This window comes from Ranitomeya variabilis, chromosome 3, assembly GCF_051348905.1.
Source record: "Ranitomeya variabilis isolate aRanVar5 chromosome 3, aRanVar5.hap1, whole genome shotgun sequence".
Taxonomy (NCBI): Eukaryota; Metazoa; Chordata; class Amphibia; order Anura; family Dendrobatidae; genus Ranitomeya; species Ranitomeya variabilis.
In genome coordinates, this window is record NC_135234.1 from 297,972,490 (window position 1) to 297,994,972 (window position 22,483).

General features: G+C 45.2%; 2 protein-coding genes across 4 annotated transcripts in view; one reads left to right on the forward strand and one right to left on the reverse strand.

Annotated features, from left to right (window-relative positions):
• The window catches only part of LOC143815868 (uncharacterized), a 160,752-nt gene that overhangs the window by 24,720 nt on the left and 113,549 nt on the right, over positions 1 to 22,483 (forward strand). The window contains exon 2 of one of the 3 annotated variants that reach the window (XM_077295561.1): positions 9,982 to 10,064. The exons of the other annotated variants lie outside the window; for them this stretch is intronic. Coding sequence (XP_077151676.1) covers positions 9,995 to 10,064 — 70 coding nt within the window. The 5' untranslated portion in view covers positions 9,982 to 9,994. The remainder of the gene's footprint in view (positions 1 to 9,981; positions 10,065 to 22,483) is intronic. 3 annotated transcript variants of the gene reach the window in all.
• LOC143817678 (uncharacterized) lies at positions 2,186 to 4,332 on the reverse strand. The gene is made up of 3 exons (XM_077299170.1): positions 4,239 to 4,332; positions 3,987 to 4,146; positions 2,186 to 3,875 (listed from the first exon to the last, which is right to left on the reverse strand). The coding sequence occupies exons 1-3, from the start codon at positions 4,330 to 4,332 to the stop codon at positions 2,840 to 2,842; spliced, it is 1,290 nt and encodes a 429-aa protein (XP_077155285.1). The 3' UTR covers positions 2,186 to 2,839.

The window sequence follows — 22,483 nt, forward strand, 5'->3', positions numbered from 1 at the left end:
GGGTTTTCTTGGCGGACATTCCACTGCTTTATTTAAGGCCATGTGCACACGTTCAGGATTTTTAGCGTTTTTTTCGCGTTTTTTCGCTATAAAAACGTGATAAAAACGCGAAAAAAACGCTAACATATGCCTCCTATTATTTACAAGGTATTCCGCATTTTTTGTGCAAATGTTGCGATCTTTTCCGCGAAAAAATCGCATAGCGGAAAAAAAAGCAACATGTTCATTAAAAATGCGGAATTGCGGGGATTCCGCACACCTAGGGGTCCATTGATCTGCTTACTTCCCGCACGGGGCTGTGCACACCATGCGGGAAGTAAGCAGATTATGTGCGGTTGGTACCCAGGGTGGAGGAGAGGAAACTCTCCTCCACGCACTGGGCACCATATAAGTGGTCAAAAAATAAGAAATAAAATAAAAAACAGTCCTATACTCACCCTCGATGTCCAGCGCAGTGTTCCCGCCTCTGTGCTGCACGCTGGCTGGTTCCTGTAGCTGGTGTGCGGAGAAGGACCTTGCCGAATGACGTCACTGTCCTGTGATTGGTCGAGACCGCTCACGTGACCGTGACGTCATGGAAGGCCCTGCGCGCACACATCAGCTATAGGAATGGACGCCGGTGAGGAGATCTGATGTCTGCGGGTGAGTATAAGCATTTTTTTTATTTTTTTTATTATTTTTAAACGTTCTATCTTTTACTATAGATGCTGCAAAAGCAGCATCTATAGTAACAAGTTGGTCACACTTGTCAAACGCTATGTTTGACAAGTGTGACCAACTTGTCAGTCAGTTTTCCAAGCGATGCTACAGATCGCTTGGAAAACTTTAGCATTCTGCAAGCTAATTACGCTTGCAGAATGTTAAAAAAACGCAAAAAAACGGAAAAAAAACGCAAAAAAAAAAAATGCGGATTTCTTGCAGAAAATTTCCGGTTTTCTTCAGGAAATTTCTGCAAGAAATCCTGAACGTGTGCACATACCCTAAATGTCATTGCTGATATTGAATGTTAGATAACAGACTGCAGAAAATACTGCGCTGAAATATTGCGTTGCATTTTCTGCAGTTTTTTTTTTTTTAGTTTTTTGGGTTTGATGACATGCAACTGCTTTTTTTCTGTCATTGGTCATTTTGAATGTTATATTACATGCTGCAGACAATACTGCGCTGGCATACTGCGCACTATTTTCTGCAGCATGTAATTTGGGTTTTCTTGGCGGACATTCCACTGTTTTATTTAAATGTCATTGCTGATATTGAATGTTAGATAACAGACTGCAGAAAATACTGCGCTGAAATATTGCGTTGCATTTTCTGCAGTTTTTTTTTTTGGGGGGGGTTTGATGACATGCAACTGCTTTTTTTCCTGTCATTGGTCATTTTTAATGTTATATTACATGCTGCAGACAATACTGCGCTGACATACTGCGCACTATTTTCTGCAGCATGTAATTTTGGTTTTCTTGGCGGACATTCCACTGCTTTTTTACACCGGTTTCATGCTGGTTTTATTGTGTGTCCCGTCCTTAAAAAAAAATTAACAGTGCCATATTAAAACTTGTTGGTCTGTGCAATTTTTTCTAACATTTTTTTTGTTTGTTTGTTTTTTAAAGTTTCCTAGCTACGGGTGAATCTATGACTTCGCTCCATTATCAGTTCAGGCTGGGCATTTCAACTATCTCTGGAATAGTGAAGGACACATGTCGGGCTGTTTGGACCACTTTGCAACCAGAGTATATCCCCCAACCATCCATGGAAATCTGGTTGCGAAGTGCTGAAGAGTTTCAGCAAATTTGCAATTTCCCTAATTGTGTGGGTGCAGTTGACGGGAAACATATAAGGATTGCGAAACCGGCAGGAACAGGATCGGAGTATTATAATTATAAGAAGTATTTCTCCATCGTCCTTATGGCTATTGCAGATGCCAACTGCAGGTTCCTTGCCGTGGACATCAGAGCATATGGACGGTCCAACGATTCGCAAGTTCTTAAAAACTCTCCGATGGGTCGTTGCCTTTATGGAGAGAGCTACGATTTACCGCCAGCCAGACCACTGCCAGGAACAAATGACCCAGCCCTGGAATATGTCTTTGTAGGTGATGAAGCCTTTCAACTGTCGCCACACCTACTGAAACCGTACAGTAGCCGGAACTTAAACCATACCAAGCGGGTCTTTAATTACCGGCTTACTAGAGCACGAAGAGTAGTGGAGTGTTCCTTTGGCATATTGACGGCGAAGTGGCGAGTTCTGCTGACGGCTATCAAGCTGAAAACAACAACTATAGACGAGGTAGTTAAAGCCTGTGTGGTGCTCCACAACTTTGTCCTTTCAAAGGAGCCCGTTTCCTTGGATGATGAAGATTTGGAGACCACCTTGTGGGACTACCGCAGCAGCTCGGTTCGCTCTACAAGTTCAGTTACAAGGATGAGGGACCAGTTTGCCGATTATTTTGTCTCACCTGTCGGGCGGATCCCGTGGCAAGACATGATTGTGTAACCTGTTTCCCATGTGTAACCTGTTTCCCATGTGTTTTGTTTATGTAAAAAATGTGTTTCTGCCCAAAAAAAAAAAAAAAGGCCCAAAAGTGTGGTTTTCTTGCTAGTAAAACCATTATGTTATACCTTTAACATGTCTGGTGTTTGTTTTTATTAAACCTTTTTTATTATATTACCTTAATAAATCCACAGACACACAAAGAGTACAATTATAATCAGAATTTTATTTTAACTCTTTTTTTTTTTTTTTTTTTTTTTTTTTGCCAAAAAAATATTTTTTTTATTTTCCTTTTTTTTTTTTGGAAAACTTTGCAAAATTTTTTTGACATAAACATTTAAAAACATATTTACATGTCTTCAAAGTGTTGGGTGGAGATATGAGAGGAGGAGGGGCAGGAAGGTTGGACCACGTCGATAGGTGGGGAAACCCTACTTGTTTGGGGTGCAGTGGAAGGGGGGGTTAAACCAAGAGGCTGACCAGAGGGGGGTGGTGTTGGGGTAGGGGGAAGAGAAAAGCTGAGTAAAGAAAACATTGGGGAAGTAATTTGGTCTGGGGGCCGGGATTGTTGTGGGGACTGGGTCGGGTATTGTGACTGGGTAGGGTAGTGGGACTGGGTTGGGTAATGGGGCTGGCGTGGGGTTTGGTAATGGTGCTGGTGTGGGGATTGGAGCTGGGTTTGGTAATGGTGCTGGTGTGGGTATTGGGGCTGGGTTTGGTAATGGGGGGTATGGTGTGGAAATGGGGCCTGGGGTGGAATTGGAGTGGAGGTGTGGGGAGGTGTGTGGGTAGATTCATTAACGGCCTGCAGTACAGCATTATGGCAAGTATTCATTACCCGCATCTGTTGCTCAAAAGAAAGCTTCTCCATGCTCCTGAGCATGGATTGGAAAAAAAGATTGGCCGGATCGGGACTTACAGCTGAATGCAGCCTATCCAAGCGACTGCTGGTTTCACGGCTTGTTTCACTGATGCGTGACTGCACCATGTTGAAACCAGCAGTCACTTGCTCTCCCAAAATTTTGAAAGAGCCTTGGAAGGATGCATTCAGGTGTAAGAACTCAGGAGCATAGCTCCTTTCCTGACCCCTCTGTCGCTGCCGCCACGAACCTAATGGTGGTGTCGAGGTGGCAGGATCAGAGGGGTGGGGTAAAGGGAACGCTAACTGTTCAGCATCAGATGCGAGCAATGAAGCCTGCAATAATGCTCCACTGCTTGGGGCGGATGAAGTGGAGGGGACAGAGGGGTCAGAGGAGGGGACAGAGGGGTCAGAGGAGGGGCCAGAGGTGTGGGGCCTACCGACGTGGCCCTCAGTGGCGGACTCAGGAGGGATCGCTCCAGAGGGCGCAGAGGAAGATGCAGGCGCCCGGTGGCTGGAGAAGGTGCTGTGAAAGAAAAAACAAAAGAAATTAATACATTGGAATGAAAAAGCCCTGACTGAAAGCAAACTAAGTAGACAGGTTAACATGGTTATTAGTGGGCTGTAGAATACTTACACTCTGCTCAGCATGGTTCGCCTCAGGAAGGAGAGGGCCTGGCCATATTTGTATTTGCTCCTCTTCCTTCCTGCAGAGCCACTCGGGGCCTTCATCTCATCGTTGAATTCCCTCTTAAAGCGATCCCTCAGTGACCGCCACCGCTTCCTAACCTTTCCAACTGTGAAGACAAGAATCAAAAGAAAAAAAAAAAATTGGTAAATGCAATACATTACAGTCAGCTCAAAACATCACTGGAAAGTGAATACTTACCTAGTTTGCTCTGCTGCTGAGGATGAAGGCTCTCCCGCCTTGGAGTTGCGACACACTTCGTCCCAGAGCCGACGGGTGACACCGGTATCAGCATGCCTGCGGTCAGCCATGTTCCACAGCGGCTCCCGCTCGCGAACCTCCTCGATGAGATTCTCAATATCAATGTCGTCATCATCATCATCCTCTTCTGCGGGAGCACGCTGTGAAGCCTGTGCCAAAAAAAAAAAAGGAAAACAAACAAATTAGTACACTGAAACACTAAAGTACCAATAGAATACCCCTCCCAAAAAAAAAAAAACTCACTGATGGCCGACCGCGGCGACGAGTCCGCCGACTCTGGGAGGGTCTGGGAGAGCCTTCAGCGGCAGCAGCAGCAGCCTGAAATAAAGTAAACAAATTCTCAGTTAAGGTAGGCATATATTTTCTGTGTTTAGTAATCTGTTTTGTGTATGGTGCAGTGTGATGTGCGAAGCAACTGTTTCACCACTACTTACACTTGGTTCCTCCTCCACTTGCATCTCTCCACCCATCTCGCCCCCTTCTGACAGCTCCTCATCTGATTCAGCTTCCTGTTGAAACATAATTTATGCATGTAGTGATCAAAAAAAAGTAAATGTAAAAAAAAAAAAAAAAATTGTGTTAACTTACCGATACACGCTGTTGCTGTGGAGGAGGGCTGTCAGAAGAGGACATTGTTGTGGAAGTAAAGGCCGGTGGCTGTGGTCCTGGTGGGCTGACAGGCGGCGGCTGTGGTCCTGGGCTGACAGGCGGCGGCTGTGGTCCTGGTTTTTCTGTAAGTTTAAAGACACTTGCAATCTGCTCTACACATTGAAGCAGCAGATTTGGGGTCTTCAAAACTTACTTTTAACAGTTGGTGGCTGTGGTCCTGGTGGGCTGACAGGCGGCGGCTGTGGTCCTGGGCTGACAGGCGGCGGCTGTGGTCCTGGTTTTTCTGTAAGTTTAAAGACACTTGCAATCTGCTCTACACATTGAAGCAGCAGATTTGGGGTCTTCAAAACTTTTAACAGTTGGTGGCTGTGGTCCTGGTGGGCTGGTCCTGGGCTGACAGGCGGCGGCTGTGCTCCTGGGCTGACAGGCGGCGGCTGTGGTCCTGGTTTTTCTGTAAGTTTAAAGACACTTGCAATCTGCTCTACACATTGAAGCAGCAGATTTGGGGTCTTCAAAACTTACTTTTAACAGTTGGTGGCTGTGGTCCTGGTGGGCTGGTCCTGGGCTGACAGGCGGCGGCTGTGGTCCTGGGCTGACAGGCGGCGGCTGTGGTCCTGGTTTTTCTGTAAGTTTAAAGACACTTGCAATCTGCTCTACACATTGAAGCAGCAGATTTGGGGTCTTCAAAACTTACTTTTAACAGTTGGTGGCTGTGGTCCTGGTGGGCTGGTCCTGGGCTGACAGGCGGCGGCTGTGGTCCTGGGCTGACAGGCGGCGGCTGTGGTCCTAGTTTTTCTGTAAGTTTAAAGACACTTGCAATCTGCTCTACACATTGAAGCAGCAGATTTGGGGTCTTCAAAACTTACTTTTAACAGTTGGTGGCTGTGGTCCTGGTGGGCTGGTCCTGGGCTGACAGGCGGCGGCTGTGGTCCTGGGCTGACAGGCGGCGGCTGTGGTCCTGGTTTTTCTGTAAGTTTAAAGACACTTGCAACCTGCTCTACACATTGAAGCAGCAGATTTGGGGTCTTCAAAACTTACTTTTAACAGTTGGTGGCTGTGGTCCTGGTGGGCTGGTCCTGGGCTGACAGGCGGTGGCTGTGGTCCTGGGCTGACAGGCGGCGGCTGTGGTCCTGGTTTTTCTGTAAGTTTAAAGACACTTGCAATCTGCTCTACACATTGAAGCAGCAGATTTGGGGTCTTCAAAACTTACTTTTAACAGTTGGTGGCTGTGGTCCTGGTGGGCTGACAGGCGGCGGCTGTGGTCCTGGGCTGACAGGCGGCGGCTGTGGTCCTGGGCTGACAGGCGGCGGCTGTGGTCCTGGTCCCTGGTGTATCTATAATAAGTATAATGGATTTCTAGTTAGACCACCCCCTAAACTAGGTAATGTTTTTATAAACACCCTGCTAAAATGATGTGAGAAAAGTTCATTAAATGTGAACACCAAAACCCCAAAACAGGTGCACGGTATACCATTCATTTCCATGTTCCCCAAAAAAATTTTTTAAATGTGAACCCACCATGTAAACATATATTTACCACATTTTTTTTTCAAAAATCACCTCCCCCAAAAAACCTTTAAGTGTAACCTTTATTAAAAAAAAGTGCCCTCAACCAACTGTGTATTGCAAGTATAACCATTGGTACATACACCTGTTTTAAATTTACCTGTATGAAATGATACTACGGACATTTTTTTAACAAAAATTTTATTATTTTCTTTTTTTTTCACTCTTTTTTTTAAAAATCACAATTAGGAGCTGACATGCTCTTTATTTTAAATACAAGTACATCAACTGCAAATGGTTTTAACAGTAATTAAAATAAAATCAACACTTTTAAATCGAAAAAAATAACCCACACTCACACATTCAGGGTATGTTTCCACGTTCAGGAAACGCTGCTTGTTTGACGCTGCGCAGCGCTGCAGCGTCAAACAAGCAGCGTCCAGATGTTCCTGCATAGTGGAGGGGATTTGATGAAATCCTGTCTCCACTATGCGTGGAAACCCGCACGCGGCGGCCCTGCGACTACGGACATGCTGCGCGTCTTTTCAGATCGCAGCATGCCCGTACACCTTGCGGGGATTCAGCGTCCCCGCAAGGCATATCACAGGGCCCTATGGGAGAGAGCGATCATCCCGGATGTGAAGAGTTAACACATCCGGCATGATCGCGTCCCATTAAGGGGGCGGAGCTTAGCGCCGAGCGGCTTCGCCGCTGCGGCGATACCGCCGCCCATCCGTAACGTGGAAACATACCCTTAAACCACAAGCTGCAGACCGCTAGACTTTTTTAAAAAAATACATCAGATTTAAAAAAAAAACAAAAAAAAAAAACATTTAAACCACATGCTGCACAGACCACTATACAGTAAATACATCAGAAAAAGGCAATTAACCAATTAAAGCATGGACAAATGCACATGCAATCAACAAGACGCACACAAACATGCATGGTATGTGTCCACATTCCGGATCGCATCAGGATTTGGTCAGGATTTTCCATCAGTATTTGTACGCCAAAACCAGGAGTGTAACAATTAGGGAAAGTATAATAGGAAAACAGGCACACTTTTGCTTTTATCACCCACTCCTGATTTTGGCGTACAAATACTGATGGAAAATCCTGACCAAATCCTGATGCAATTCTGAACAGGGACACATACCCTCCCACATGAACAGGCATAAGATTGGCAAAGGCATAATAAGGTGCAGGCACATGATACAAAAGCACACAGCCGTCCAAAAATACACACATACACATGCACGCACATAGCTTTATGCAAATACACATATGTACAACAAAGGCAGAAAGGTGAACCCAATCAGAAGACGCATACACACACACACACATTACACACACATACAAAAGGCTGACAATCCTTTGGCTGAAGCAGCAGGTCTTCACAGTGGCTGGCATCATGGTGGATCTGGACTCTAGCATGGCACTGGCTGGTGCAGGACGATGGCAGGCCTCAGGTTCTCTTCAGGTTTTAAGCTCTTGCTGTAGTCAGTAGTACCTCATACACACAGAAATGCACAGGCACACAGATGCACACAAAAATTGCAATACTCACACTGGCTCTATGGTGGCTGGAGTCTTGTGGCAGGCTGCCTGGAGTCTTGTGGCAGGATGGCTGGAGTCTTGAGCCGGCAGGCTGGCTGCAGTCTTGTGACAGGCTGGCTTCTTGTGGCAGGCTGGCTGGACTCTTGTGGCAGGCTGGCTGGGGTCTTGTGGCAGGCTGGCTGGGGTCTTGTGGCAGGCTGGCTGGGGTCTTGTGGCAGGCTGGCTGGGGTCTTGTGGCAGGCTGGCTGGGGTCTTGTGGCAGGCTGGCTGGGGTCTTGTGGCAGGCTGGCTGGGGTCTTGTGGCTGGCTGGGGTCTTGTGGCTGGCTGGGGTCTTGTGGCTGGCTGGGGTCTTGCTGGCAGTCTCTTCTCCTCTCTGTCTTCTTGCTGGCATATGTGGGGTTGAAGGCCCAGGCCAGGTTTATATAGATTTGGGGGTGTCTGGCCAATTGGCAACAAAATTCTGCTTCTGAGCATGCTCAGTGTAAAAAAAACGTATTGCAGCGCTGTATTGCGTCGTACGACGTGTCCCGACGCATCCGTCGCTCATAGGCTTCCATTGCAGCCAACGACGTATGCCGCAGGATGCGTCGCGACACGTTTTTTAGGCGGAGACAAAAAACGTTACAATCAACGTTTTTTTGAGACGACGTGTCGCCAAATTTCGACCCATACGTCGTAAAACGTACACGACGTATGCCAATCCGTCGCCATACGTCGCCAATACAAGTCTATGGGGAAAAAACGCATCCAGGAAAAGTTTTGCTGGATGCGTTTTTTCTGAAAAAAGACGTTTTGAGACGTAATGCAGTTAACGCTAGTGTGAAAGTAGCCTTAATAAAGAATTATGTGAATCACACCAAAGTGTTAAATGTGACACAGGGTGAAGAATGCCAGACTAGGGTTACTACATAAATAATGAGGGATCCTTAATGCTTTTTGCTGGGTGCCAATGAGTCCACTGAAAAAGTGCATCACTAATTGTGATTGCACTCCCTCCTACTCATACCACAGTATTCACACCATATGCTGTAAATAACTAAAGTAAGTGAATCGCCAGTTGCCAATGCAATCCTTCCTGTTTTTAACATATAACTTATACACCATATGCTGCGATTAGCTAATCCCTCATCAGTATACAAAAGTAACAACTGTATTTACCCATGATAAGGTCCAATGTCCGACTCCAACCTGTGTCAGGAACCCCAACGCGCGTTTCGCGTATAAATTATGTCGCTTCCTCAGGGGGCGTGGTTTAAGTGATGGTTAGTCCAGTTTAAATAGTACGCCGTTCCGGTCACAAGACCGTGCGGCTGCCTATCAGTACTCACGGGCAGTGCGCACGCGCAGGGCGTCCCGTCGCCATATCAACTGGAGCCCGGAACGGACGTCCCCCTATGATCACGTGGGCGGGCCGGCGCCAGGCCTCGCACCTCGCTTACACAGGATGGACAGCCGCACAAGGGCCAGAGGAGTGGCTACCTGGGACACTGTGCGCGTTATATTGTGAAATAGTGCCACAATTAAATGTGTATACATAAATAAGTGTTTGTGCTAGAACGATAATAAGGTGCTCTGTGCATGTCAATTGCAGATAATGGGCATAAACAGCCATTTTTCCAATAAAGTGCAATGCGCCTAAATATATGTGCAGTGCATTAGATTGTGATGTTAAATGAAATATATAAAAAAGACCTTAAGTATCACATATACAGACATTATGCACTAAAATCGCTATATATAAACATCAAACAAGAACTAAAGAAAGAAATAAAGAAAAAAATGGAGGGAAGAAGGAGAAAAAGGAGAAAAAAGCAGCTGCCAAAGTCTACCCTGAATAGTTAAACAGAGACTATGTGAGGGTATAATTACATATCCCACACATATCTTAGTACTACGAGTCCAGAAATTTCACGTATAGTGGACTCCGATTTTTGGTTATCTTCTGATTGATAGTAGTCAATTCTTCAGTGTTCATTTTTTATTTTTATTTTTTACTCCAAAAACCAGAACATGACTTCAGATGTACCTCCTGGACCACGGCATCCCCACCAGCTGCTCACTCACTTCCCCTCACCATATCACGAACAAAGGTAAGTATTCTATAATAGGACAACGCAATAAAATAAAATTAAAATCACATATAACCAAAACCACACTTAAAATCTTGAAGGTACATGACAAAGCTTATGGAAAGGGATACAGGAGTCATATATATCAATCTATTTTAATCTATGTTGGCCATGAGGAGAGAATCAAAGGAACGACGAGAATCCCTGACTTTCATTTAGACCTGTAGGGGTCATAGTACCAAGGAGAGTAATCCATCGGCATTCTTTTTGTGCAAGGAGACGTTGGATGTTACCTCCCCTAATCCCACATTGTACATGTTCAATGCCTCTCACCAAAAAAGATTTGGGATTACATTTGTGGTATTGTTTGAAATGGCATGGAATAGTTTTTAATTGGGAGGAATCCTCCTCTGTTTCTGCTGCCATAATATCACGGACGTGTTCCCTTGTACGTGTTCCCAAACGTCTAGAAGTTAGACCTATGTACACTTTGGGGCAGCTGCATCTCGCATAATATATGACTTGTGTTGTATTGCACATAATGTGCTGTTTTATTGAAAAATTCTTTTTTCCATCAGTCGATTGAAAATCTACTGCCCGGCATATATTCTTGCAAGAGATGCAGCTGCCACATGGGAAACATCCTAAGGAGCAGCCACTTGAACCAAATACATTTTTACTGATTGGAGGCACGTAATGGCTAGACACCAAGATATCTTTCAGATTTTTACTTCTTCTCGGTGTCATCATAAGATGTTTAGACAGAATTTTAGACAATGTGGGGGTCAGTTTTTAGGACATCCCAATGTCTACTGAGACAATTTCTCATAGAGGTCCACTCCCCATTAAAAGTTGATATGAACCGGACGGCTTCATCTTTGTTATCCTTATTCCTCTGTCTAGGGTACAGCAAAGCATCACGAGGTTGAGATTTCGCTCGCAGATAACCCTTTTTGATGCATTTATTGCTGTAACCACGTTCCTAGAATCTCTCTCGGAGATCCAAGGCTTGGTTTTCAAACTTAGACTCAGAGGAGCAGATCCGCCTCATCCTGAGGTGCTGCCCAACCGGGATGGCCCTAATAGTGCTGTATGGATGGCTTGAGCTAGCATGCAGCAATGAATTGACCGAGGTGGACTTCCTGTATACATCTGTTTGCAAATATCCATATTTGTCCACTTCCACTTTAATATCCAGGAAGTCGACCCCAGCCTTACTCATGCTATATGTCAATTTGATGTTGAATCTGTTGTCATTCAACTGCTGCATAAATTCATGTAGGCTCTTCTCAGACCCCTGCCAAATTATAAATAATTCATCTATGTAGCGCAGGCAGCACTGCACATGGTCCGCGGCCCGGACACCCCCCCCCCCCCCCGCCAAATATCTCCCTCTCCCAAAATCCGAGGAAGAGATTAGCGAAGGAGGGCGCACAGGCCGCGCCCATGGCAGTGCCGCGCTGCTGCAAATAAAAGACATCCTTAAACACAAAAAAAGTTTTGGTTAAAATAAATGACAACAGTTCCATAACCAACCCGCACATAGGGCCATCCAGGTTGCCGGACCCCAGGATGAAGTGGACCGCCTGCAACCCATCATCATGACGGATACAAGTGTACAATGATTCTATGTCTGCAGTGACAAGAATCATATCTTCATCCAGTTGAATCCCATTGATCCTGCTCAGGACATCCGATGTGTCACGTGCATATGAGGGAAGTGACTCTACCAAAGGTTTTAGATAGAAGTCCACAAATTTGCACACTGGATCGTTGAGTCCCCCCATGCCGGACACAATCGGACGCCCGGGGGGATCAATGGGATTCTTGTGTATCTTGGGAATAAAATACAAAGTTGGTATTTTGGGAAATTTTGTGAGTAAACCCTCATATACTTTTTTGGGGATAATCCCCTGTTCGAAAGCATCTTCCAAGATGGTTTCTAGTTCTAGGGTAAACTTGTGTAATGGATTATGGTCCAACCTCTGATATGTCACCCTATCTCAGAGGTGTCTCATTGCCTCTTTTTCATAAAGAGCTTTAGGCCATAATACAATGTTTCCCCCCTTGTCTGCTGGCTTAATCACTATATCATCATAATTCTTTAATTCTTCAAGCGCCTTTCTCTGTTTTGACGTTAGATTGTCATGTTGACGTCTAGTTGGTATTTTTTCAAAATCCTGTATCACCAATCCGATGAAAATCTCCACTGCTGGGCACAGAGACAAGGGGGGAAACCTCGTTGACCTAGGGTAGCAAGTGCTAGGAAACATACCTGTGAGATTGGTCGTTTGCTCATTCAGAAGATCCTCCAGCGCCTGCTGCGCCTCCCTCTCCACTCTATCATTAATGGACTCATGTCCATCTTTTGCATATAACTTTTTCAATATTAATTTCCCTGCAAAGAGATAGACATCTTTGGTAGCTGTGAAGACATCAAAATTATTAGTAGGAGAGAATGTAAGTCCTTTTTGAAGGACTGTTACTTAGTCCCCAGTGAGAATATGACTAGATAGATTAATTACCTCAAGGCCTTTTTTATCCTTTTTGGTCTGTTGGTAATTGTTGGAATTCTTTGGTCTCTCATTCTTTTTTTCTCGATTGAGACCTGAGTTCCGTAAATCATAATATCTTGATCTAGTCTTTGTTGATTCCTCACTGGAGGCCAAGGAAGTAGTGGAGGCAGACCTGGCACGGGAGGATCCACGAGAGCGGTATGTTTTCCTGTTCCATTTATAAATGGTATTGGACTGCAAGTCCCCGATATCCCGCTGAAATTTATTTGCTTTATTCTCACATATGTTCTTTTCCCATTTAGTAAATTCCTGTTCTAATTCAGCATTGAATGCCGATAGCATCTCACTTGGTATATCCTGTTTTAATTTGGTTTGAATTTCGTCTATCTCTTTGTCCATCCTCTTTCCAGATATTTATTTAAAAAGGCCCGGTTCCACCAGGTCCTCATCCTTTTATTAAGGATCTCCTTTAATTTCTTAAAAAGCTCTTGCCTGTCTCTGTCATTTCCTACCAGAGACACTCTAGGGTCATCACAAAAAACATCATTCAGTTGTGTTAGCCACGTCTGCTCACGGGCTCTGAAGTCCATATTTACACTGGTTTTGAATGCTGTGAGAAAACACAGAATAAACAGATTATTTCTATACGGCACCAGAAATTATTACGGACCCATGTAGGTACAATAACTCATAAATATATCATTTATCAGGAGGACAATGAGTAAATACCAAAAGCAAATGATTCAAATATAACAATTGTTTTTTATTTAATAACAAACTTGTTTACAAAAATAAATACATAGGTCTTAACCCCTTCCCGACCTTTGGCGCCACGTAGGCGTCATGAAAACCCGTGCCAATCCGACCCATGACGTCTATGTGGCGTCATGGAATGATCGCGTCCCTGCAGATCGGGTGAAAGGGTTAACTCCAATTTCACCCGATCTGCAGGGACAGGGGGAGTGGTGCTTCAGCCCAGGGGGGGTGGCTTCACCCCCCCCGTGGCTACGATCGCTCTGATTGGCTGTTGAAAGTGAAACTGCCAATCAGAGCGATTTGTAATATTTCACCTAAAAAACTGGTGAAATATTACAATCCAGCCATGGCCGATGCTGCAATATCATCGGCCATGGCTGGAAACACTGATGTGACCCCCCCCACCCCACCGATCGCCCCCCCAAGCCACCGATCTGTCCCGTAGTCCCCTCCGTCCTGTGCTCCGCTCCCCCGTCCTCCTGTCTGCTCCCCCCGTGCTCCTATGTCACCCCACCGTGCTCCGACGCCCCCCCGTGCCCCGATCTCCCCCCCTTATACTTACCGAGGCTCCCGGTGCCCGTCCGTCTTCTCCATGGGCGCCGCCTGTTATGATCCTAGTGGCAAGGATCGCAAGTTTGACTAGCTAAGTAACTAAACCGACGACCAGCTCTGGGAAGTGGTATCTGGATTGACCGCAACCTGATCCTATCCGCAAACAACTATAGGCAGCCGTGGAACGTTACCTGAAAATCCTAGACGTCTCTTCACAGCCTGAGAAACTACCTATTCCTAGAGGGAAAGTAAAGTCCTTACTTGCCTCAGAGAAATGACCCCAAAGATATAGAAAAGCCCCCCACAAATATTAACGGTGAGTTAAGGGGAAAGCACAAACGCAGAGATGAAATAGATTTAGCAAATGAGGCCCGCTAACACTAGATAGCAGAAAATAGGAAGGGAGCTGTGCGGTCAATAGAAAACCCTAAGCAAAATATCCACGCAGAGATTGCTCGAGCCCCCGCACCAACCAACGGTGCGGGGAAAGCAACTCCGTACCCCAGAGCTTACCAGCCGCAAGAACTCACATATTAGCAAGCTGGACTAAACTCATCATACACTGAAATCATATTGCAGACTGATGAGCAAAAAATAATCAAACAAACTTAGCTTCTCCAGAAGAGACCGAAAACGAAGATAATCAGGGGAGATCAGAATAGCACTGAATACATCGACAGCCGGCAACAAGTGGAGGTGAAGCAGAGCTAAATAGGAAACTCCCTAGTGCATAAAGAGGCAGCTGATTCAGCCACAGATCCGCAGGATAACAAACAAAGCCACCAGGGGGAGCCCAAAAACAAAACTCACACAATACCACGTGTGACCACAAGAGGGAGCCCGAAAACAGAGTTCACAACCATGAACATCAGAGGCGACAACCCAGGAATTATCCTCCTGACCATAGCCCTTCCACTTAACCAAATACTGAAGCCTCCATCTAGAAATACGAGAATCCAAGATCTTCTCCACCACGTATTCCAATTCTCCCTCAACCAGCACAGGGGCAGGAGGCTCAACCGAAGGAACCACAGGCACCACATACCTCCACAACAACGACCGATGGAACACATTATGAATAGCAAACAATGCTGGGAGGTCCAAACGAAATGACACAGGGTTAAGGACTTCCAAAATCTTATAAGGACCGATAAACCGAGGCTTGAACTTGGGAGAGGAGACCTTCATAGGAACAAAGCGAGAAGACAACCACACCAAGTCCCCAACGCGAAGTCGGGGACCCACACAGCGACGGCGGTTGGCAAAGCGTTGAGCCTTCTCTTGTGACAGCTTCAAATTGTCCACCACATGATCCCAAATCTGATGCAACCTATCCACCACAAGATCCACTCCAGGACAGTCAGAAGGCTCCACCTGACCCGAGGAAAAGCGAGGATGAAACCCCGAATTACAAAAGAAAGGCGAAACCAAAGTAGCAGAACTAGCCCGATTATTAAGGGCAAATTCGGCCAATGGCAAAAAAGCCACCCAGTCGTCCTGATCAGCAGAAACAAAACATCTTAAATAGGTTTCGAAGGTCTGATTAGTTCGCTCGGTCTGGCAATTCGTCTGAGGATGGAAGGCCGATGAAAAAGACAAATCAATGCCCATCTTAGCAGAAAAGGTCCGCCAAAATCTAGACACAAACTGGGATCCTCTGTCGGAAACAATATTCTCAGGGATCCCGTGCAAACGAACCACATTTTGAAAAAACAGCGGAACCAACTCGGAGGAGGACGGCAACTTAGGCAAGGGCACCAAATGGACCATCTTAGAAAAACGATCACACACCACCCAGATGACAGACATTCTCTGAGAGACAGGGAGATCTGAAATAAAATCCATGGAAATGTGCGTCCAAGGCCTCTTCGGGACAGGCAAAGGTAACAGCAAACCACTGGCACGAGAACAGCAAGGCTTAGCCCGAGCACAAATTCCACAAGACTGCACAAAGGAACGCACATCCCGCGACAAGGAAGGCCACCAAAAGGACCTGGCCACCAAATCTCTGGTACCAAATATTCCAGGATGGCCTGCCAACACCGAAGAATGAACCTCGGAAATAACTCTGTTGGTCCATCTATCTGGGACAAACAGTCTCTCCGGTGGACAACGGTCAGGTCTATCCGCCTGAAACTCCTGCAGCACTCGTCGCAAATCTGGGGAGATGGCAGACAAAATCACCCCTTCTCTGAGGATACCAGCCGGTCTCAGAATCTCCAGGAGAGTCAGGCACAAAACTCCCAGAAAGAGCATCAGCCTTCACATTCTTCGAACCAGGCAGGTACGAGACCACGAAATCAAAACGAGAGAAAAACAACGACCAACGAGCCTGTCTAGGATTCAGCCGCTTGGCCGACTCGAGATAAATCAGATTTTTGTGATCAGTCAAGACCACCACACGATGCTTAGCTCCCTCGAGCCAATGTCGCCACTCCTCAAATGCCCACTTCATAGCCAACAACTCCCGATTACCGACATCATAATTCCGCTCGGCAGGCAAAAACTTTCTTGAAAAGAAAGCACATGGCTTCATCACAGAGCCATCAGAACTTCTCTGCGACAAAACAGCCCCCACTCCAATCTCAGAAGCATCAACCTCGACCTGGAAAGGAAGAGAGACATCTGGCTGACATAAGACCGGAGCCGAGGAAAACCGGCGCTTCAGCTCCCGAAAGGCCTCCACAGCTGCAGGAGACCAATTAGTAACATCAGAACCCTTCTTGGTCAAATCCGTCAAAGGCTTAACAACACCAGAAAAATTAGCGATGAAGCGACGGTAAAAATTAGCAAAACCCAAGAACTTCTGAAGACTCTTAACAGATGTAGGCTGAGTCCAGTCATGAATAGCCTGAACCTTGACTGGGTCCATCTCAATAGTAGAAGGGGATAAAATGAAACCCAAAAAAGAAACCTTCTGGACTCCAAAAAGACATTTTGAGCCCTTCACAAGTAAAGCATTGGCACGCAGGACCTGAAACACCATCCTGACCTGCTTAACATGGGACTCCCAATCATCAGAAAAATACTGAATACATCGACAGCCGGCAACAAGTGGAGGTGAAGCAGAGCTAAATAGGAAACTCCCTAGTGCATAACGAGGCAGCTGATTCAGCCACAGATCCGCAGGATAACAAACAAAGCCACCAGGGGGAGCCCAAAAACAAAACTCACACAATACCACGTGTGACCACAAGAGGGAGCCTGAAAACAGAGTTCACAACAGCCGCCATCTTCCAAAATGGCGGGTGCATGCTCAGTGCGCCCGCCGAATCTGCCGGCCGGCAGATTCATTACAAGTACATTTTGATCGCTGTGGTAGGTTCTATCACAGCGATCAAAACAAAAAAAATAATAAATAAACCCCCCCCTTTATCACCCCCATAGGTAGGGACAATAATAAAATAAAGAAAATATTTTTTTTTTCTTTTTCCACTACGGTTAGGGTTAGAGTTAGGGGTAGGGTTAGGGTTATGGCATGTGCACACAGTGCGGATTGGCCGCGGATCCGCAGCGGATCCGCAGCGGATTGGCCGCGGATCCGCAGCGGATTGGCCGCTGCGAATTCGTAGCAGTTTTCCATCAGGTTTACAGTACCATGTACACCTATGGAAAACCAAATCCGCTGTGCCCATGGTGGGGAAAATTCCGTGCAGAAACGCTGCGTTGTATTTTCCACAGCATGTCAATTCTTTGTGCGGATTCCACAGCGTTTTACACCTGTTCCTGAATAGGAATCCGCAGGTGAAATCCACACAAAAAAACACTGGAAATCTGCTGTAAATCCGCAGGTAAAACGCAGTGCCTTTTACCTGCAGATTTTTCAAAAATCGTGCGGAAAAATCTCACACGAATCTGCAACGTGGGCACATAGCCTTAGAGTTAGGGTTGCAATTAGGGCTAGGGTTGGAAATAGGGTTAAGATTAGGCTTGTGGTTAGGGTTACGGATAGGGTTAGGGGTGTGTTGGGGTTACAGTTGTGGTTAGGGTTGGGATTAGGGTTAGGATTAGGGTTAGGGTTGGAATTAGGGTTACGGGTGTGTTGGGGTTAGGGTTGTGGTTAGGGGTGTGTTGGGGTTAGGGTTGTGATTAGGGTTATGGCTACAGTTGGGATTAGGATTAGGGGTGTGTTGGGGTTAGTGTTGAAGTTAGAATTGAGGGGTTTCCACTGTTTAGGCACATCAGGGGTCTCCAAACGCGACATGGCGCCACCATTGATTCCAGCCAATCTTGCGTTCAAAAAGTCAAATGGTGCTCCCTCCCTTCCAAGCCCCGACGTGCGCCCAAACAGTGGTTTACCTCCACATTTGGGGTACCAGCATACTCAGGACAAACTGGGCAACAGCTGGCCAACAACTGTTGGGGTCCAATTTCTCCTGTTACCCTTGCAAAAATAAAAAATTACTTGCTAAAACATAATTTTTGAAGAAAGAACAATTATTTTTTATTTTCACGGCTCTGCGATGTAAACTTCTGTGAAGCACTTGGGGGTTGAACGTGCTCATCACACATCTAGATAAGTTCCTTGGGGAGTCTAGTTTCCAAAATGGGGTCACTTGTGGGGTGTTTCTACTGTTTAGGCACATCAGGGGCTCTGCAAATGCAATGTGACGCCCGCAGACCATTCCATCAAAGTCTGCATTTCAAATGTCACTACTTCCTTTCCGAGCCCTGACGTGCGCCCAAACAGTGGTTTACCCCCACATATGGGGTATCAGCGTACTCAGGAGAAACTGGACAACAACTTTTGGGGTCAAATTTCTCCTGTTACCCTTGCAAAAATAAAAAATTCTGGGCTAAAAAAATATTTTTGAGGAAAGGAAACACATTTATTATTTTCATGGCGCTGCGTTATAAACTTCTGTGAAGCACTTGGGGGTTCAAAGTGCTCACCACACATCTAGATTAGTTCCTTGGGAGGTCTAGTTTCCAAAATAGAGTCACTTGTGGGGAATTCCTACTGTTTAGGCACATCAGGGGCTCTGCAAACGCAACCTGACGCCCGAAGAGCATTCCATCAAAGTCTGCATTTCAAAACGTCACTACTTCCCTTCCGAACCCCGACGTGTGCCAAAACAGTGGTTTACCCCCACATATGGGGTATCAGCGTACTCAGGAGAAACTGGACAACAACTTTTTGGGTCCAATTTCTCCTGTTACCCTTGGGAAAATAAAAAATTGTGGGCTAAAAAATCATTTTTGAGAAAAGAAAAATTATTTTTTATTTTCATGGCTCTGCGTTATAAACTTCTGTGAAGCACTTGGGGGTTCAAAGTGCTCACCACACATCTAGATTAGTTCCTTGGGAGGTCTAGTTTCCAAAATGGGGTCACTTGTGCGGGAGCTCCAATGTTTAGGCACACAGGGGCTCCCCAAACGCGACATGGTGTCCGCTAATGATTGGAGCTACTTTTCCATTCAAAAAGCCAAATGGCGTGCCTTCCCTTCCGAGCCCTGCCGTGCGCCCAAACAGTGGTTTACCCCCACATATGGGGTATCATCGTACTCAGGACAAACTGGACAACAACATTTGGGGTCCAATTTCTCCTATTATCCTTGGGAAAATAAAAAATTCTGGGCTAAAAACCATTTTTGAGGAAAGAAAAATTATTTTTTATTTTCACGGCTCTGCGTTATAAACTTCTGTGAAGCACTTGGGGGTTATAAGTGCTCACTATGCATCTAGATAAGTTCCTTGGGGGGTCTAGTTTCCAAAATGGGGTCACTTGTAGGGGAGCTCAAATGTTTAGGCACACAGGGGCTCTCCAAACGCGACATGGTGTCCGCTAACGATTGGAGCTAATTTTCCATTCAAAAAGTCAAATGGCATGCTTCCCCTTCCGAGCCTTGCCGTGCACCCAAACAGTGGTTTACCCCCACATATGAGGTATCGGCGTACTCAGGAGAAATTGCTCAACAAATTTTAGGATCCATTTTAACCTGTTGCCCATGTGAAAATGAAAAAATTGAGGCTAAAAGAAATTGTGTGAAAAAAAAGTACTTTTTCATTTTTACGGATCAATTTGTGAAGCACCTGAGGGATTAAAGTGCTCACTATGCTTCTAGATAAGTTCCTTGGGGGGTCTAATTTCCAAAATGGGGTCACTTGTGGGGGAGCTCCAATGTTTAGGCACACGGGGGCTCTCCAAACGCGACATGGTGTCCGCTAAAGATTGGAGCCAATTTTTCATTGAAAAAGTCAAATGGCGCTCCTTCCCTTCCGAGCCCTGCCGTGCGCCCAAACAGTAGTTTACCCCCACATATGAGGTTTCAGCGTACTCAGGACAAATTGGACAACAACGTTCGTGGTCCAGTTTCTCCTTTTACCCTTGGGAAAATAAAAAATTTTTCGCTAAAAGATCATTTTTGTGACTAAAAAGTTAAATGTTCATTTTTTACTTCCATGTTGCTTCTGCTGCTGTGAAACACCTGAAGGGTTAATAAACTTCTTGAATGTGGTTTTGAGCACCTTGAGGGGTGCTGTTTTTAGAATGGTGTCACTTTTGGGTATTTTCAGCCATATAGAACCCTGAAACTGACTTCAAATGTGAGGTGGTCCCTGAAAAAAATGGTTTTGTAAATTTTGTTGTAAAAATGAGAAATCACTGGTCAAATTTTAACCCTTATAACTTCCTAGCAAAAAAAAAATTTGTTTCCAAAATTGTGCTGATGTAAAGTAGACATGTGGGAAATGTTATTTATTAACTATTTTGTGTCACATAACTCTCTGGTTTAACAGAATAAAAATTCAAAATGTGAAAATTGCGAAATTTTCAAAATTTTTGCCAAATTTCCGTTTTTTTCACAAATAAACTCAGAAATTATCGACCTAAATTTACAACTAACATGAAGCCCAATATGTCACGAAAAAACAATCTCAGAATCGCTAGGATCCGTTGAAGCGTTCCTGAGTTATTACCTCATAAAGGGACACTGATCAGAATTTCAAAAAACGGCAAGGTCATTAAGGCCAAAATAGGCTGGGTCATGAAGGGGTTAATAAAGAATTATGTGAATCACACCAAAGTGTTAAATGTGACACAGGGTGAAGCATGCCAGACCAGGGTTACTACATAAATAATGAGGGATCCTTAATGCTTTTTGCTGGGTGCCAATGAGTCCACTGAAAAAGTGCATCACTAATTGTGATTGCACTCCCTCCTACTCATACCACAGTATTCACACCATATGCTGTAAATAACTAAAGTAAGTGAATCGCCAGTTGCCAATGCAATCCTTCCTGTTTTTAACATATAACTTATACACCATATGCTGCGATTAGCTAATCCCTCATCAGTATACAAAAGTAACAACTGTATTTACCCATGATAAGGTCCAATGTCCGACTCCAACCTGTGTCAGGAACCCCAACGCGCGTTTCGCGTATAAATTATGTCGCTTCCTCAGGGGGCGTGGTTTAAGTGATGGTTAGTCCGGTTTAAATAGTACGCCGTTCCGGTCACAAGACCGTGCGGCTGCCTATCGGTACTCACGGGCAGTGCGCACGGCGTCCCGTCGCCATATCAACTGGAGCCCGGAACGGACGTCCCCCTATGATCACGTGGGCGGGCCGGCGCCAGGCCTCGCACCTAGCTTACACAGGATGGACGGCCGCACAAGGGCCAGAGGAGTGGCTACCTGGGACACGGTGCGCGTTATATTGTGAAATGGTGCCACAATTAAATGTGTATACATAAATAAGTGTTCGTGCTAGAACGATAATAAGGTGCTCTGTGCATGTCAATTGCAGATAATGGGCATAAACAGCCATTTTTCCAATAAAGTGCAATGCGCCTAAATATATGTGCAGTGCATTAGATTGTGATGTTAAATGAAATATATAAAAAAGACCTTAAGTATCACATATACAGACATTCTGCACTAAAATTGCTATATATAAACATATCAAACAAGAACTAAAGAAAGAAATAAAGAAAAAAATGGAGGGAAGAAGGAGAAAAAAGAGAAAAAAGCAGCTGCCAAAGTCTACCCTGAATAGTTAAACAGAGACTATGTGAGGGTATAATTACATATCCCACACATATCTTAGTACTACCAGTCCAGAAATTTCACGTATAGTTTTAGTGGATCTTCCCATTTTGTGGTCTGATTTCATATAACTACACTGGGAGAAGTGCTAAGTGATTAAATCATGTGAGTGAACCGGTGTCCTATATTAGAATTGTACACACACACAAAAAAAAAAGACGGGGGTGGATCTTATTTCAATCAAGAGCTGTAGATGGTGGCAGAAGACTTGCTATGAATAATCAGGATGGTCAAGTTATTTTATTTTTCTTATTTCGCCTTCTTTCGTTCAAAGATATAAAGTAAGACTTGTGAGATTTTGTGTCTTAAAGTATGTAACAGCAGCTAGAAATGCTTCTTAAGATGCAGGGAATTTATAGTATGACTAGATGGTGGCCCGATTCTAATGCATCCGGTATTCTAGAATATGTATGTCCACGTAGTATATTGCCCAGCCACGTAGTATATTGCCCAGCCACGTAGTATATTGCCCAGCCACGTAGTATATTGCCCAGCCACGTAGTATATTGCCCAGCCACGTAGTATATTGCCCAGCCACATAGTATATTGCCCAGCCTCTTAGTATAT